This window comes from Choristoneura fumiferana, chromosome 17 (genome assembly GCF_025370935.1).
Source record: "Choristoneura fumiferana chromosome 17, NRCan_CFum_1, whole genome shotgun sequence".
Lineage (NCBI taxonomy): Eukaryota > Metazoa > Arthropoda > Insecta > Lepidoptera > Tortricidae > Choristoneura > Choristoneura fumiferana.
Window position 1 is genome coordinate 15,301,709 of NC_133488.1, and position 16,601 is coordinate 15,318,309.

Here is a 16,601-nt window from a genome sequence, read left to right on the forward strand (position 1 = left end):
GGGATCACGGAAGATGGCAGATTTATCAAGCATTTTATTAAGTCTATCAATTCGCAATGGCAAGCACATTTAGCGTCTAGATTGTTCGCGTCAAAGGAGGAGCTAAGAAAAACGATTCTTCAATTGTGTGATGTATTTAGTACAGAATTATACATGAAAACACATAAAGTAGAACTGCCGATTAATATTACAAAGATTATCAACACTCGTGGGAGCAAGGAGATGCTCCACATCTTCGATTCACGCCGCGTTCGGAGTATAACACGCCCCAAACGCCGCCAACAATGGTAGTTCCGCAAGAAATGCAGCAGGGAACATCACGCATGCCTTACGGAAGGTATAATTTGAGGCCGCGGCAGCTACAGCCGGTGCCGCAGCAGCGTCAAGGATATCAAGGAAATACTGATGGTTTCCAAATCAATACGATTTTTTCAAATGATTTTCCCGATGTTTGTACTGTTGAGAACAATAGTCTGAACACGTTTGTGCCCATAGAGCTCAATGGCAGGATTTGCAAGGCCCTCGTAGATAGTGGTGCCAATGTGTCACTAATATCCGTTTCCTTGGCAGAGGAAATTAATTTAAAATATGAGCACAAGCTCAGTGATCCTTTGCGCGTAGCAGGAGGCTCCATGATTCAGCCTATAGGAATTGTAAATACATATATTTTGATAGATAATTATTATTGTAGAATTAGACTGTTAGTAATTAATGATGGCACAAATTTTTGCATTCTAGGGCAAGATTTTTTGACTGCAAATAATGCAATGATTGATTTTAGTAGTCATACTTTGACTCTGAATAAAAAATTCCGTGTCAATTTTATTCGAAAATTTAATGACACGAACGACTTTTCATTAATGACTGAAAAGGTTTGTGCAAATCAAGTTGCCATGAAAGAGGTTGAGTGCGAGCAAATTAACTCCTTGACCGTGGAAAGTAAAGTGCGATCAGTAAAAAAATTGTTAGGGTTCCGTGCTTTAAATTCTTTTGCTTCAGGTTCGAGTGAAGGAAAGTTGGAGAAGTCGAAGTCGATTGGGAAAGTATCGAGGATCGATAGAAAGATGGAGCAAAAGGATGGCGAAAAAGGCGAGTTGAGCTCGAAGCCTGAAAGGGTACGAAAGTCGGAAAATTTGCAGATTGGTTCGGCAGGTCTGATGAAGGAGCGAGAGGCGCCTTCTGGTTGTTATGGAAGAGTAGAAATGCGACGACGTGAGAACGCGAACGGACCTGATAGATTCCATAGAAAAGGTAATCAAAAGTCACGTCATTATCTAAGTTATGTTAATAAAAGGTTTTTCTCGCAGCAAGGATCGCTAAATGAACGAAACATAAAATTTAAAAACGTTCATTTAGGAGTGAAAGGGACGGAAAGTGATGGCTGTCTCAAGCCGAATGAACTTTATGGTTTGACTGAAAACTTTTTGAAAGTTCACCCGAGAAGTTCTGTGTCAACTGTTAGAAAAAAATTGACACGACCAATGATTGACAATGTCATTCAAATGTAAACATTGTAAATTTAGTTTTTCGATTGAATTTTATAATATTAGGTAATTGAATTGAAAGTTTTTTTGAGTAGGTAGGAAATTAATGATATAATGAATTTATATGACTAATGTGTGTTGTAATATTACTATGTGACTAATATATGTTTTTTGTGTGTTTTCATATTGGGAGATCAATTAATTAAATGCAGAAATGAGATGGCAATCTGCAGCAGCCATGCAGTGGCTGATGAAAACTGATGGCAGCTCCCAGCTGCTCTTATCAAAACTGATGTCTGACGACATCGCTGGAGCACCAAATAACAATAACTATAACTTTTATTTACATTTTGAAATTAATTTAATTGTTTACATATTCAACTTCACGAATATGAGATTGCCTGTTCATACATCTCCCAATGTGAACTGTAATCATATATGATGTGAATTTCTATATATAAAGAATGAGTAGTTTTAGTTTATCTCAGCATGTGGGAGTACTTCATGCCTTCATGTGTTCAATATGCCCAGAAATATGTGGTGTTAATTGATGGTGTATTTAATGATTGATTTTCTGTGCCTTTCAATAGTTTTCAAGCAACAGAAGTTCATGCAGCCAACTGGGATCGCTGATGGAGCTTGCCCAGGGGTCCACACTTGGATCCATGGCTGTGAAATAAGAAAAAGATGGAAAACTTGGAGCTATGGCTGAGAAATAAGAATAAGATGGAACACTGAGGCCATGGCTGTGAAATAAGAATAAGATGGAAACCCAGCGGCTATTGCTGTCGTTGTTGAACGGCAACTCTGCTCGGGGTGCTGAGAAACAAGAACTTGAACACCAGGGCCAAGCCATGAAGCATGAAGCCCCCCCACTGCTGAAGAAATATATGAAAATATTTAATTGGAATTTACTTGATCCTGTGGTTTTACAATAAATGAATTGAATTTTTGGTCTTTGGAAACAAAAAAAAAGTAGATAGTGGTACAGGTAAATCGATGTGCTCAGCTCGGTATTTTAGGTGAGCACATTGATCTTGGTAACCATGAGCTGGATGAAAGCTCAGGTGCACCTCATGGAGGGGCCTGGGTTTGCATGCATCTCATCTATTCCGGTAATAGATGGAATGTTATGGCAGTTACCGCTGTCTTAATGCTCTGTCTAGGAATAGAAAGTGGGTCTTGTTGGCAGCAACTGCTGTTAAAGCGGATGCTGACAGCATAGACGTTATGCTAGCAACATTTGCTAGTAGAGCGGATGTTGGCAGCATGCACAGATTATGCTAGCAACATATGCGAGTGTGCAGATGTTGGCAGTATGATATTCTTGCCATGAGGCACCGTTGTCTAGTGGCATTATGGCCAAAGAGTAAATGTGACACGGGTGTTTCAGAAGCAAGAATGACGTGTCGGGTTGCACAGGCAATGTCACGCGTCTTTAGTAGCTAGGCTTTTTACTGAAAAGGTGCCGTACCTTTTTTGTTTCGGGGTTTTTTGGGCGGCGAAGTCCCATCCTTGATTTGAAAATTTTGAAATATATAAACCTATTTATGATTGTAATAACATAGACTAGAGTTTTATGAAAAGGATGTGACTAGTCTTTAGCAAAGACCCTTTTCTGTCTGTAATGTCCCCGTTAGGTAGGGTCGTAGATTAGGTCCCCACCTCTGTGAGGAAGGAGGGATATGTAGGAACTAGGCTGTATACCGCTGGCAGGTGGTAAAACTGACCACCTGGCAGGTTAGATTAATCTAGTTTTATATAAACTGATAGGTTTTTTTATATTATGTTTCTAGAATATAACTTTAAAAACAGTTTGACAGCGGTATACATGCCGGAGCGCAGATTGCTCCCGATAGCCTAAGCGGCTGGTGCTATGCTATGTAAATGTATTTTTAAGCTCTGAAATAAATCCAAATGATTGAAGAAGTTGTTTATTTTGAACTAAGTTTAAAGTCACGCGCGTTGATCCCCAGTACCTAAGCTCTTACCTAGTTACAGTCCCCACAGTACCTACTAAAATTTCGAATAAAAAAAATGGAACCGACTTCAAAAACCTTGAAAATAATTTTCTACTAGTGAAGTCGGTGCCTCGGCACGAGCCAGCAGGAGTGGAACTATAGTCCTCTACCTCACCTACATATTATATATTGGGCTTCAATCACTCCTCTGGCTCATGCTGAGGCACGGACTTTAAACTAGTAGAAAATTATTTTCAAGTTTTTTGAAGTCGGTTCCATTTTATTTTTACTTTTATTTCATACTTTTTAGTGATTTGTATTTGTAGCCAAAGTGCATCTCACAACCGATTCCATTAAGCTCAAACACAGCATAGTTATGTCATTTTATAACAGAGTACGTACCTACGGTCTTCTTTATCAGGGTCTAGTTCACCAAATAATACTTTCTGAATGTAAATACTTGACTTGTTGTTAAAAATGCCAAAATCGCTATAGGTGTGCTTTAAAAATTCGAGGGTTGCCCTCGATTTCTCTAAAATCCCATCATCAGATCCTGACTTCGTGGCAAAGGGACCACCTCGGAAGTATGTCCTTTAGAACTAAAAAATAATTTTTAAAATTCCTTTTTTGAAGTCGGTTAAAAAAGGAAAAACATTTGGAACAAAAAACACATGAAAGGTTGTCACACCACGAAGAAAGTACAAAAAAAAGACTTAAATTACTGTAGGACCTATACTATACCTACGTTCTTTAATGAAATAAAAAGCATAATAAGTAGCCCTATCAACAATTTACGTAAGCAAGCAGGTACTTATATTTTATTTTTTCATCTATTACTGAAAAGGCTATAAAAATAATAGTTTAGTTTAGTTTATTTATTCACTCTACATTATACAATACATTAAGTAAGATTATACAAGTTTTTTAATTTATTTTGTATTTTTTTTATATGATTTTAGGATAGAATTAATATGATAAATCTCTCAACATTGTGCACACTTGGCCCTAATTTTTATTTTTAACCCCGACGCAAAAAGACGGCTGTTATAAGTTTGACCGCTATGTGTCTGTCTGTGGCACAGGTAGCTCTTAAACGGGTGGACCGATTTGAATGCGAGTTTTTATTTGAAATCAGGTTTTTTAGCGATGATTCTTAGGCATGTTTCATCAAAATCGGTTTAGCCGTTTTTGAGATATTGAACTTTGAAGTGACTAAGTTAGGTTAGGTTATATTTATTTTTTATTTACTTCCTTAGTTTTATTTAGTTATATACAAACACTATTCACGTTCAAGTAGGTACCTACTTAAATAGATGCTCAGTAACTCAAGGAGAATTGTGAACAATCGAAATACCCAGGGCGTGTCCCGTGACATAAAAATAGGTATGCTATTATAACTAACACTAGCCCATAATTTAATGTAAACAAAATAAACGAACAAATTATTTTTAGCGGACTTCAAACAAAGGAGGAGGTTCTATGTTCCACTGTATGTTTTTATAATATTTATATATAGCTATATAATGTAAAGAGTGACACCGCTCCCTTGCTAATGGCGCCAAATTTACGTGACATTATAGTGACATATCATCCACCGCTGTTTTACGGCTGATATTATGTCGGCATCGCTATCATAGGAAACCAGAGCGCAGAGCTTTACGTACGGAAACGAACGCTTTATTAAACTTTAATTAAACCATCTTCAAGTTAATATTCAGACTATTCCCTCAGCCGAGTCCTTTGGTAGGTTCCCTTAGAGCTCTTAGATTTTTGGTCACACTTGGGCTAAGAGACCAGTGGCCATTTCTATTCATAATTGCGGTCAAATCGTGACCAGATCAGAATGTACGAGTGTAACACCTTACCGCACCTGCCACAGAATAAGAAACTTATAGATAGTTCATACTAAATTTATCCTAGGTACCATCGGCCAAATAAGTGGTTTATCAATTTTTAAACAAGTCAAATGAATATGTCAGTAAAGTCGAACTTTCAAGTTGACAGACACGTCTATTTGCATTATTGTTTTATGACATGCAAACGATTATCAACTTTAGGGTGGTAGACCACATATTTGGCTGATGGTACCTTGCTGGCTGTCACCTCAATTGCAAATGACGTAAAATTAACGGTAACAATTGGAATAATGACGAGCATTCGTACGTTTAGGTACCAATTTTTTTAAATGTTCTTTTTTAATTCAAATCTTGTTGTGAACATCCCAAACGCAACAAAAACAGAAATAACCAAGTTTGTGCAGCTTTCTATTGACGCACGAACACACATTTGTTTAATTCAGATTTATTTAGATAGGTAAATTTTCAAAGAAGACATAAAAGTAAACGGCTGGTTCGTACTTTATGCTCTGTGCTCTGTAGAATACCAGTTAAATAAGTAGGACTTTCAACGCCTCAGACTTTTTATTTAGGTATTTATTTAACAACAAGACCATTTTGTCACAGTTTAATCTGTCTTGCGCTGATAAAGATAAGAAGTAATTGTAACGGTTCATTGTTAGTATTTATGAGGCTGCCGATAATCGGGTCACTATATACTTAAAATTAATGACCAGCCGAAACAGTAGGTCAGAGTCAGAGATGAAAATAATGTTTTGATTGTCCAATGTGTAGGATGAAGACTAGTATAGTGGGTAGGTAGTAAAATAAGAGGCTATTTTTAAAAGTTGTTGCGAATGACACTGGTAGTTAGTTTTTTTTTTATGAAAAGTTAAATGCAACAGTTAGGTACTTTTGATTAGCTATTCTGTGCTCTTTCCAAAAAAATACGTGTAGGAGGTTTCGTAATCTGATTTTAGGTACCTAGGTACTATTATTTTTTTTATCACTGTATTCTATATTAAGTACTACAATTCTGAACATGAAACTACCGTGAGACTCACTCATATTAAATATAATGACCCGGATAACTCACGTCTTAAATCGAGTTTAGCTCGACATGTTTCGGGCTAATCCGTAGCCCTTCGTCTTCGGAGCAACGCGACTCAGCGGCTGCTGCAACACGCGCACTGCGCGCCGCCGCTCTGCTCGCGCGACTACCCGACGAAACTGACACCGGCACACAACTACCCGCGTTTTCATCATCATTACAACTGTCAAATGTAGGGTAGCACACAACACTAACCACATCGCTCTGTAAAGGTACGTTCACACACACCGATGACGCAGCACGAGTATTTAACACCGTTTTCCAACTCGGAGGTACCGTCCAACCACTATCCCGGTTGAAATTCGGCCGACGACTAATCTCGATGGCTTCACGCACTTTCCGCGGAATGAAAAATTTCTCTCTCGCAAGTATAGATACCTTATCAAATCTGATATAGTGCGTCGAATCCGAGTTCATTGAGTGCTCGGCCACAGCAGACCCCTTGTCGTCCTGTTTCCTCATACTGCGTATGTGCTCCGATACCCTTGTGGAAACGTTTCGTCCAGTCTCTCCAATATAGCTCTTGCCACAGGCACAGGGAATCATATATACCCCGGGGCCACTCAGGGGCTCCTTATCCTTCGGCGAACGTACCAACTGTCTGAGCTGCATATGAGGACGGAAAATCGACTTGATGCTATATCTTCGGCGTAACAAGTGTCCGATTTTATCCGTCACCCCTTTTATAAACGGTAAATATACCGGAACCCTCTCAGCTCCCACCGGTCTTTGACGAGTCGACACGTTCACCACACGGTTGCACTGCCTCCAGTTGTACCCATTGCTTTCCAAAACCCGTCTCACGTGACTCAGTTCACGATCCACAAACGAGCCTTGAATATTTGTGATCCAAAATTTGTGGATCGTGAACTGAGTCACGTGAGACGGGTTTTGGAAAGCAATGGGTACAACTGGAGGCAGTGCAACCGTGTGGTGAACGTGTCGACTCGTCAAAGACCGGTGGGAGCTGAGAGGGTTCCGGTATATTTACCGTTTATAAAAGGGGTGACGGATAAAATCGGACACTTGTTACGCCGAAGATATAGCATCAAGTCGATTTTCCGTCCTCATATGCAGCTCAGACAGTTGGTACGTTCGCCGAAGGATAAGGAGCCCCTGAGTGGCCCCGGGGTATATATGATTCCCTGTGCCTGTGGCAAGAGCTATATTGGAGAGACTGGACGAAACGTTTCCACAAGGGTATCGGAGCACATACGCAGTATGAGGAAACAGGACGACAAGGGGTCTGCTGTGGCCGAGCACTCAATGAACTCGGATTCGACGCACTATATCAGATTTGATAAGGTATCTATACTTGCGAGAGAGAAATTTTTCATTCCGCGGAAAGTGCGTGAAGCCATCGAGATTAGTCGTCGGCCGAATTTCAACCGGGATAGTGGTTGGACGGTACCTCCGAGTTGGAAAACGGTGTTAAATACTCGTGCTGCGTCATCGGTGTGTGTGAACGTACCTTTACAGAGCGATGTGGTTAGTGTTGTGTGCTACCCTACATTTGACAGTTGTAATGATGATGAAAACGCGGGTAGTTGTGTGCCGGTGTCAGTTTCGTCGGGTAGTCGCGCGAGCAGAGCGGCGGCGCGCAGTGCGCGTGTTGCAGCAGCCGCTGAGTCGCGTTGCTCCGAAGACGAAGGGCTACGGATTAGCCCGAAACATGTCGAGCTAAACTCGATTTAAGACGTGAGTTATCCGGGTCATTATATTTAATATGCTACAATTCTTTTTATTACTACAATACAATGACTTTTCACTAGCTATTATTTAACTTAGGTAACGTTTATGAAAAGAAAAAATAAAACACTTAATTATAGAACACATTCATACCTTTTTATGTGCTTATGACTACGAGTACTATTGGCTATTACGGAATCAATACCTCTAGTCAAAGTCATAATGTAATTATTCAATTTAAGCTACAACAAACACTTATGAAATGGCATAAACATAACAAGCACTTATGAATCAAACGAGCCTTAAAATTAACCAACGGCATAAAAAATGTTAAAAGGATCATGTCGCCGTTATCTGTAACGATCTTGTCCTGTAAAAACAAACTGTATATAGGTAATTATATATTTGATTTGTTAAATAAGTAAAAGCTATCATGCTAATCTTTGTGACCATTACGAGGCAATCGTTAAACGTGCAGTAAATTCCAACAGTGTAATTAAGGCATGCTCTCTATTTTTAGCTTGGACAACAGTAACCATGGTTTTGGGTTCCGCTGGAAACCCTCCCGGATTTTTTTAGGTTGAAATTATTTTGCTACCGATTAGATCATTTAGCTTAAACTTCATAATCAAAAATCGACCTAAGTACCTATACCTACTTATTTGAGTTTAGCTGTGTCTTGAAATGCTTTTCAAATTTTAATTAAATGATGTAAGTAGGTATAATCAAATCTCTTTTCTACTATTTCTTATCCCATTTTATTCTACTATTTTTAGGAACCCTTGGTGCGCAGGCGCCGCTTCGGTAACCTGTTTTTTTGCACGCTGATATTGGATGCTACACTATCGCTACGGGATATAAAACTTAATAGTGCAGTTCGACGGTGAATAAATATTTATAGCAATATCAAACACAATTTACAACAAAATATAATAGACAAGTTGTTAAGGCCACTTCGATGAGAAAAATATCATCATGGTTTATTTGTTATATTACCTTAAGATGAAGATAAATGAGTTCGTTCACCAGATGTTATTGCTGATAAATAATTAAGACATTTAACGAAGAAACTTCGCCAATCTTAATATTAATTAGGGAGGTACTGTACTTTCACAAACTGTCTAAGGACATATAGGAGGGTGAAGTTGGAACTTTTCTGAATACTGCAGATTTGCGCATTTCTATAATGGGTTTTCTTACGTTTGCTCTAATTCTATACGTAACCTAATACCTAATAATGTAGGTATCATCTTCTATAACCTTAATTTCTCATAAAATGTTTTATTTCTGAAACAGTACTTTTTTATTAAAATAAATTACTTAATCTAAACTATTACATTAATTGTTATAAGGTACATAAGTACTTTTGCAGTGTCGTTACTTACAATAACTTCATTCATTAAGTGAATCAGTGTAAATAAATGTTTTGAGTATAAAATACGAGTATAAGATGGAGCGTTGCTTAGTTTGGGACAAGTATCCCATGATATTTATTTATTTTATTTAGATGACATGTCAGAAAATCGTTTCAATTTCATATTTTATAACAAACGAAACTATGACATATATAATTATACCTATAATAATAACTCTTGGACCATGTTAGGTAGTTAACCGGTTATTAGCCATACAAAACGACTGAGTAGAAAAGATTCCTTTGTGATACGAAATTGTCTGTCGCGTAACAGAAAATAACTACATTACCTATTCTAAGCCTATTCTCATTAACTCTGGGTCGAAAATTACAGGTCGTACTTTAACCACTCCCTGGATTTATGATTTGTCCAGATTCTGAACGTGACTGGTACGGTGCAATTCAATGGAATCGCATCTTTGTTAGTTTTATTCTGTTTTGATGTAAGTAGGTAGGTACCTAAACTAAATCGCTTATTCGTTTCAGTTCCCAGCTCCTGCAGTTGGAGTTAAGGCAACAAGTAATGCGGAAGATACAGACGACGAAAATGATGTCACGTAAGAACCGTAGTCCAATCTTATAATCCATTACAGTTAAAGAAATCCCAGTTATGTTTGAATTGAATACAAAGTATTAAGTAAAAACTTAATTATCAGGGTGAACAATACGCTAAATATACCACGAAGAAAAATTCTCATAGCCAAAGGTATACCGAACAACCAATAAAAGGGCTTTGTATAGTAGGACGAACAATCGGCTTGACGACATGTGCACTTGTACTTATAAATACCTACTTAAGTCGATTACCTATTTTTTCCGTACTTACAATGATATTGACGTAATATTTGGCTTATGAAAGCTAAGCCAGAAAAAAATCTTGCTACCTACTAGGCTAATTTTTCAAGCTAGGATAGCAAGCTAGCAACTCTGTCTGTGTTCGATGTAGAACTAGAGAGTTGATAGCTTAGGTAGATTTAACACAAGCTTGCTATCTTGGCTTGAAAAACTTGTCTCGTGTGTCCCGTACATTTTCCCGGGCTCAGTTTTCTTACGCCATAAGCCGTATCATCGTCTCTGAAGCACTTAACCAGATTATCCCCTTCATAGCGGGCATGACAGTTGTTATTCGTTTTTCAGCCACATTCAGCCAGTACGAGTAGCAGGAACACTGCCTGCTGGTGCGACCTTGTCCACGGCGGCTCGTGGATTGCTCGTGCGGTTACTGGACCGCGACCCGAGGGTTCGAATGAGAAACCTGCGGCAGTTACAGCAAAGCGCTTTCTACATGGGATATAATTTTGACCACGTTAAGACCATGAAGGTAAACTTTGGTTCTAGTAGGTATCCTACACCTACAATTATATTGTTTAACGCGCAGGCGCTCACAGTTGCATTAATCATCTCTTTCTGCATCATGCTTCTTGGTTTGACAATGGTAAATGCGATTGAGATTCCGCGCACAGGAGGTGACATGTGATTTTGTAATCTAGATATAAAACACGTTTCACGAATGTCACACACATTAAAAAAAAATTGTTTACGGCTTGTGTTAGAATTTTACTTACTTTTCCTGACAAGTGGAAGAGAAGGGTCAAAAGCTACCTACTCAAATTCTGCTTACTTACCCCTTATAACTTATAACTTGAATGACCCTGTGTGGCGCCATCTTTTGATGAATGGCCGAACTAACTTGAAATGCACCAAACCTTCGCTCGGTTCAGCTCCGTGTTCTAAACAAACTGACGGTATTATCTGTTTCGCAGGTATCACCGAAGTCAATTTTGGATCGTTACTTTCCCGATGGACCTCCCGCTTCTCCGAAAAAGCTAGACCACGGTGACGGTCAACATTTCGAAAACTTTTAATCATGTACCAAACTCAGACCAAATAATAAGTAAAAAGAATTCTACGTATGACAAAGTGAGACCGGTAACAGTACGCTGAACCCACATAGTTGCCTCTACCTCTACCTGCCAATGCCATGGCAACTTAAATACACCGCTAAGTTGAGCAGCTACTTAGAGGTATTGACACTAGCTATCTGTATAATGTATTGTGTATTATTCATAAACTCATAGTTTGTTATGAGGGTAAGAGCTTAAGACGAACAACAAATTATAATATAACATTTAAATGGTAAGTATTAGTGCTTGATCACCTCATTAATGTGTTATCATTCCGAATCTCACATGTGATGTAGCTAATAAATAGTAGGTATTAAATAATTCCTAAAGGTGCTATGTGCCATAGCGTAGTAATAACTAGTGTTACATCTCAGATACTCTGTCTAGACAAGGCAACTAACTAGGCGGCGGTGCGATATGACGCAGCCGCCTTCGCAGGCCCTATAGTTATATTGCAGTCCCGCTGACTCTAATATTACGAGAGTGGGACGGTACGATACGAACTTCTATTTTCGATTTTCGTAGTAGCCCCTCTAATTCCCAGTTCGTTCTATCTTCAGTGTGCGCAAGGACTTGTCAGTTCGTACTCACACAAACAAGCGCGCCCCTGTTAGAAATGAAGGTTTTTCGGCAGGCGAAATATCGCTAGATGGCGTTAGTATCGTGAGGTCCGTTTGACATTTACGTCGCGCTCGTGATTAGTTAACTAAATGAGCCAATCGCAAGCAAGACTGAAACGTCAAACGGACCTAAAGCCTGACCAATATATGACTATTCGCCATGTTGCGGAATTCCATTGGAACTAATTTCTTACACTGGCAATAATTTTAATGATTGTCAGTGTCACTATGGCGGTTTCTTTGAACAATAACAAAAATACCCTAAAACGATTAGTAGTCAACAACGGATCATTGTTTAAATAAGAACAATAGCGCCCTCTTGACAATAGTCATATATTTTTGGGTTACCTTTAACTAATTTCTCTAACTAGATTCTCATTTTTAAGGTGCGGCCACATGATAGTCAATCGACGCTCGTTTCCACAATCAATCTGGTCACGTGACCCTATATTGAATGAGGGCTATCGTTTTTTGTCTCACTAGATGGCGCACTGTAGCGTGAGGTTTTTAAGTATGGCTTTCAAAGTCTGTTATTACGGGCGTGAAAACAAAGTTTAGATTAAAATCATATTTAATACACCTTAAAACCGTACCATAAAAATATCGAGCATGCCACAGTGTTGCATAGTCCCCGCTTTGTTCGGAAAAAAGGGAGGACAAAGGTTTCTGAAAGACAAAACTGTCTCAAAACACAGACATTCACTGCCCCGGAACGCATATTTGCCATAATTAATTTTAGATATTGCAAAATATTCACAAAATTATTCTAATTATAAATAAACCCGCGTAGCTCACCCAAAAACTATGAGATTTGACATTTCGGAGACCTCACGCTACACTAGCGCCTCTAGTGGCGAATTCATACGCGATAGCCCTCATTACCCGCGACTCAAAAAAAAGCAGCGGCAAGTCGCCGCGTCGAACAGCAGCGTACAGATCGCTGCTTGCAAGAATGATCATGGTCTTGTAAGCTGATTTCTTAACCTTCTTTAGTGGTAGTCGTGGCAGTGGTACAAATAAAAAAAAATACCTATGACGTGGATTGTAAATTTTAACAGCCTGAATAGAGTTTTCTTAAATTAGATAAGTATAGCTATGAACAGAAATAGCTAGGAAACATTTGATCCTAAATAACGCTGGAAATGGCACTGTCTTCTAACTTACAATAGAGTTATAACTTTCAGCGTTTACCATGCGTTTACCTTCTTAATATTATAATGTCTCATTTGTCGCGCCTTGAGGGAGTGAGCACAGTAACGTTATTTTCAACTACGTAGTTTGTGTTAATAGTCGTTGATGAGGAGAGCAATACAATGCAAAATAAATAAGAGCTTTCTTGATGCTTACTCCAAACAAGAAGTTATATCATTCCGTAGCACATTCCCATTTTAGCAATAATGGCAGATATATACTATTATGACTTAGAAACTATCTAACAGATAGAAGTGTTGGAAGTGCTTCTAGGATTTATTCTCAGAATATTTTTGTAGAATACTATTGCAATAAATTTAACTATGGGCATCGATCGTCTTTATTATTATTATACCTACTCGAATCAATTTCTGAATTTGGCAGAATCTTTGTTTGTTATTATTGTTATTTACAAAAAATTCAATCTCAATTCTTTGTTTACGAATACCTATGACTGTGTAGACTGGCCAGCGAAAGCTGTCTACGCATTTTTTACGAAACTTTAATTTGGTATCATTTTTGAGACTGTCAAAATTGACATTATATTGTCATTTTAGTCCAGCTTAGATAATTTTGATACTTCTGCTATAAGAAGTAAATAAATCATTTTTTGCTTAAGTAATTCAACCTCCTAGCATCCTCAAATGCAAAATGTTATAAGATTATGTTAGAATTAAAATGTTAGAGGATATATTCAATGCCAATCTGGTCAAAATGGTCCAAAAATGTATGCATCTGGACTGGACGTAAATGGGCACTGACAATGGTCATAAAACTTACCAAGGGATTCCTAAAGGGCATCATCAACCTTCACACATTACTGCATTTTGATGCAGCCTGAAGAGTCCCGAGTACAATTTAATATCTGGAAAGTTAAAATAATTTTTAAGTATCAACATCGTTTAATCAGTGTACAGCATAGTGTTGTCAGCATCATTTTTTTTAATTTGCCGCGGTTTCTCGTGGACAGTTTTCGCTGCCCAGCAGGGCTACTACGAAACTCGAAGTTCGTATTTTACCGTCCCTCTCGCTCTCGTATTAAATAGTATAAGTGTCAGAGGGACCGCACGACATGAACTTCGAGTTTAGAGTTTAATAGTAGCCCTGCAGAGTCTAGCTGAGCACTCAAGCTTAATTAACGTATTAGCATTTAATAAACAATTTCACACATGTATTGTGATTAAACGAAATTAATAAAATAATAATTGAAGTAAGTTTTATTAACAGCCAGGTACCTATTTCCGATTTTGGCAAGAACCATAGCAAAAACATAACGCAGCGTCGTAACTATCACTATCGCTGTCAAACTGACAGTTGAGTATTTCGTTCGATTTTTTATTGGATTGGAACGGAATTACAGTGAAAATGGCTGCAATTTTGCAAAGAGCTGCTCTTTCGTACCTTAAGAACCAGGCGCGTGCGTCTTCGCACTCCGCCACTGCTGGTGGTCATGGAGGTAAGCGATATAAATATTGTTTTTGGAATTATGTAATCACATACTTGGTATAACCTATATCTACGGTCTTATCTCTGGTGATTGCTTCTTTTCTATATTAGGTGGCCACAAGCTATGGAAGAAGATGTCTTTCTTCGTTGGCTTCCCAGCTGTGGCTCTGGGTATGCTGAACGCATACTTGGCGCATCAAGAGGAGCATCATGAGCGTGCGCCCTTCGTTCCCTACGAGTACCTGCGCGTTCGTACAAAGGTAAATTATCCAATTCTTAAACCTTGGTTAAAATATATAAAAGAAAACGTTCATAGACTGAAGTTTATTGATTTCTTTGACAGACTCTCATAACACTAAATATTTATTTATTGATAATTTTAAGCCTTACCAATCCAATACCTTGAATTAATTGTATTAAATGGACTTCAATGGACTTTATCATTAAATATTTAGACTTAACATAGACCGGCTTAATGATTATAATCTTAGCAGGAAGAAACATCTGCCTTGCAGTAACTTGTTAATAGTTTGAGAATCTACTATGGCAGGAATCATGAGGCAATAAAGTAATGATAAATCATTATATCAGTTTGATTCCACTCTGCTACAATGATATGAAGACATTGTTTAACCATTCATGCCTAAATTCATATTGTTGCTTGTTTAAATCTTCCTCATAAGCTCATGAATCTCAACAGGAAAATGTCCTCAGCAGCATAAAATTTGGCCCACTACATACGAAATTTCCTGTTACTGCATACATTTGAGGGCCAGATTTTTTGCCGCTCAGTATATGTATTATGTTTGAAGCTCAAACACAAAACCCTCCTGAAGACAGTTTCGGAGCGGAATGACGGTCCATTTATGTGCCACTGGAACCAGCTGCATGTGTTGCCCACTTAGTATAGTATAGATGTATTGTTCTTAATTTTTATGTTCTTAATTTCTATTTAATTTCTATGTGTATGATCCGAGTTGGTCGAAATAAATTTATTATTATTTTCGAAGGATTGCTTTTTCTCAGCTCTAGGCTGGTATTAACTACATTTACGGGTTATCCACCAAGTAAATGTAGCAAGAGTTTTAATAATATTATTATTATTATTAAAGTCTTGTTATAGCAATGGCATCTTGGTATGAAGTGACCTTGGGTCTATTCAAAGCAGCACTTATAGTGTCTCTATTCTGTTCTGTGCCAGATAGATTCACAGTTAAAGCATGCGTTTTCTCAGAGATAGGACCAAGCTAGATAAATCATTCACCCTCAAAAGTCGTTTGAGCTGTATCCGAGATCCTTGAAATAACTAATGAATTTACAAGAATTGCTCTTTTGATAATATTAGATAATATTAAACCTAACTGATGAAAAATAATATGTGACCATTGCTTGCATAATGGTCCTTATAATTCTATTCTGCCCAGTGGCGGATTTGCCCTAAGGCCCAGTAGGCTTAGGCCTAGGGCGGCCAGCACAGATTGTTCCCTGATAGGGGTGGCCAATTGAGACATAAAAATTCATTATGATGATCAATGCTGAGAAACGGGCGGCTGACACTTAATACATGGCCTGGGGCCTAGGGCAGTCAACACTGCAAATCCGCCACTGATTCTACCTATATAATATGTCTAAGTCACCACATAAATATTTTTGTTTTTTATTTCAGCGCTTCCCGTGGGGTGATGGTCAGAAGTCCCTCTTCCACAACCCCCATGTCAATGCTCTCCCCAGCGGCTATGAACACTAAACATTCAAACATACATTCTAGGATTGTGCAAAAGCATGTATTAGAATACAAAATTGTATTGTGATAAGTAAGTAAATAAAAAATAATACTAAATGTAACATGTATTTTGATTTTTCCTATCAAAACAATGGTTCACTTACTAAACTGTAGTGACTGAAGCTTAGCATAATATTGGTTTAAACCACGTTTAATTTTTTTT

At 38.2% G+C, this 16,601-nt stretch overlaps 2 protein-coding genes and 1 long non-coding RNA gene across 3 annotated transcripts in view; all 3 read left to right on the forward strand.

Moving 5' to 3' along the window:
• The window catches only part of S6KL (ribosomal protein S6 kinase like), an 88,563-nt gene extending 75,019 nt beyond the window's left edge, over nt 1-13,544 (forward strand). The window contains exons 8-10 of the mRNA XM_074100246.1: nt 9,981-10,051; nt 10,632-10,815; nt 11,258-13,544. Coding sequence (XP_073956347.1) covers nt 9,981-10,051; nt 10,632-10,815; nt 11,258-11,359 — 357 coding nt within the window. The 3' untranslated portion in view covers nt 11,360-13,544. The remainder of the gene's footprint in view (nt 1-9,980; nt 10,052-10,631; nt 10,816-11,257) is intronic.
• Nucleotides 198-3,413, forward strand: LOC141437058 (uncharacterized). The gene is made up of 2 exons (XR_012452362.1): nt 198-1,550; nt 1,678-3,413. It is a non-coding gene; the product is annotated as an uncharacterized lncRNA (long non-coding RNA).
• A 949-nt stretch (nt 13,545-14,493) lies between the features above and the next one.
• Nucleotides 14,494-16,500, forward strand: levy (cytochrome c oxidase subunit 6A levy). The gene is made up of 3 exons (XM_074100257.1): nt 14,494-14,665; nt 14,767-14,915; nt 16,322-16,500. Exons 1-3 carry the CDS (start codon nt 14,575-14,577, stop codon nt 16,400-16,402), a joined length of 321 nt encoding a protein of 106 aa, XP_073956358.1. The 5' UTR covers nt 14,494-14,574; the 3' UTR covers nt 16,403-16,500.
• Nucleotides 16,501-16,601: the final 101 nt, after the last annotated feature.

What these genes read in the sequence shown, in the direction of transcription:
- levy (XM_074100257.1), top strand. Translation starts at nt 14,575, where the DNA reads ATGGCTGCAATTTTGCAAAGAGCTGCTCTTTCGTACCTTAAGAACCAG. An exon ending in CACTGCTGGTGGTCATGGAG is followed by an intron (nt 14,666 to 14,766) that starts GTAAGCGATATA and finishes TTTCTATATTAG; the next exon opens with GTGGCCACAAGCTATGGAAG. An exon ending in ACCTGCGCGTTCGTACAAAG is followed by an intron (nt 14,916 to 16,321) that starts GTAAATTATCCA and finishes TTTTTATTTCAG; the next exon opens with CGCTTCCCGTGGGGTGATGG.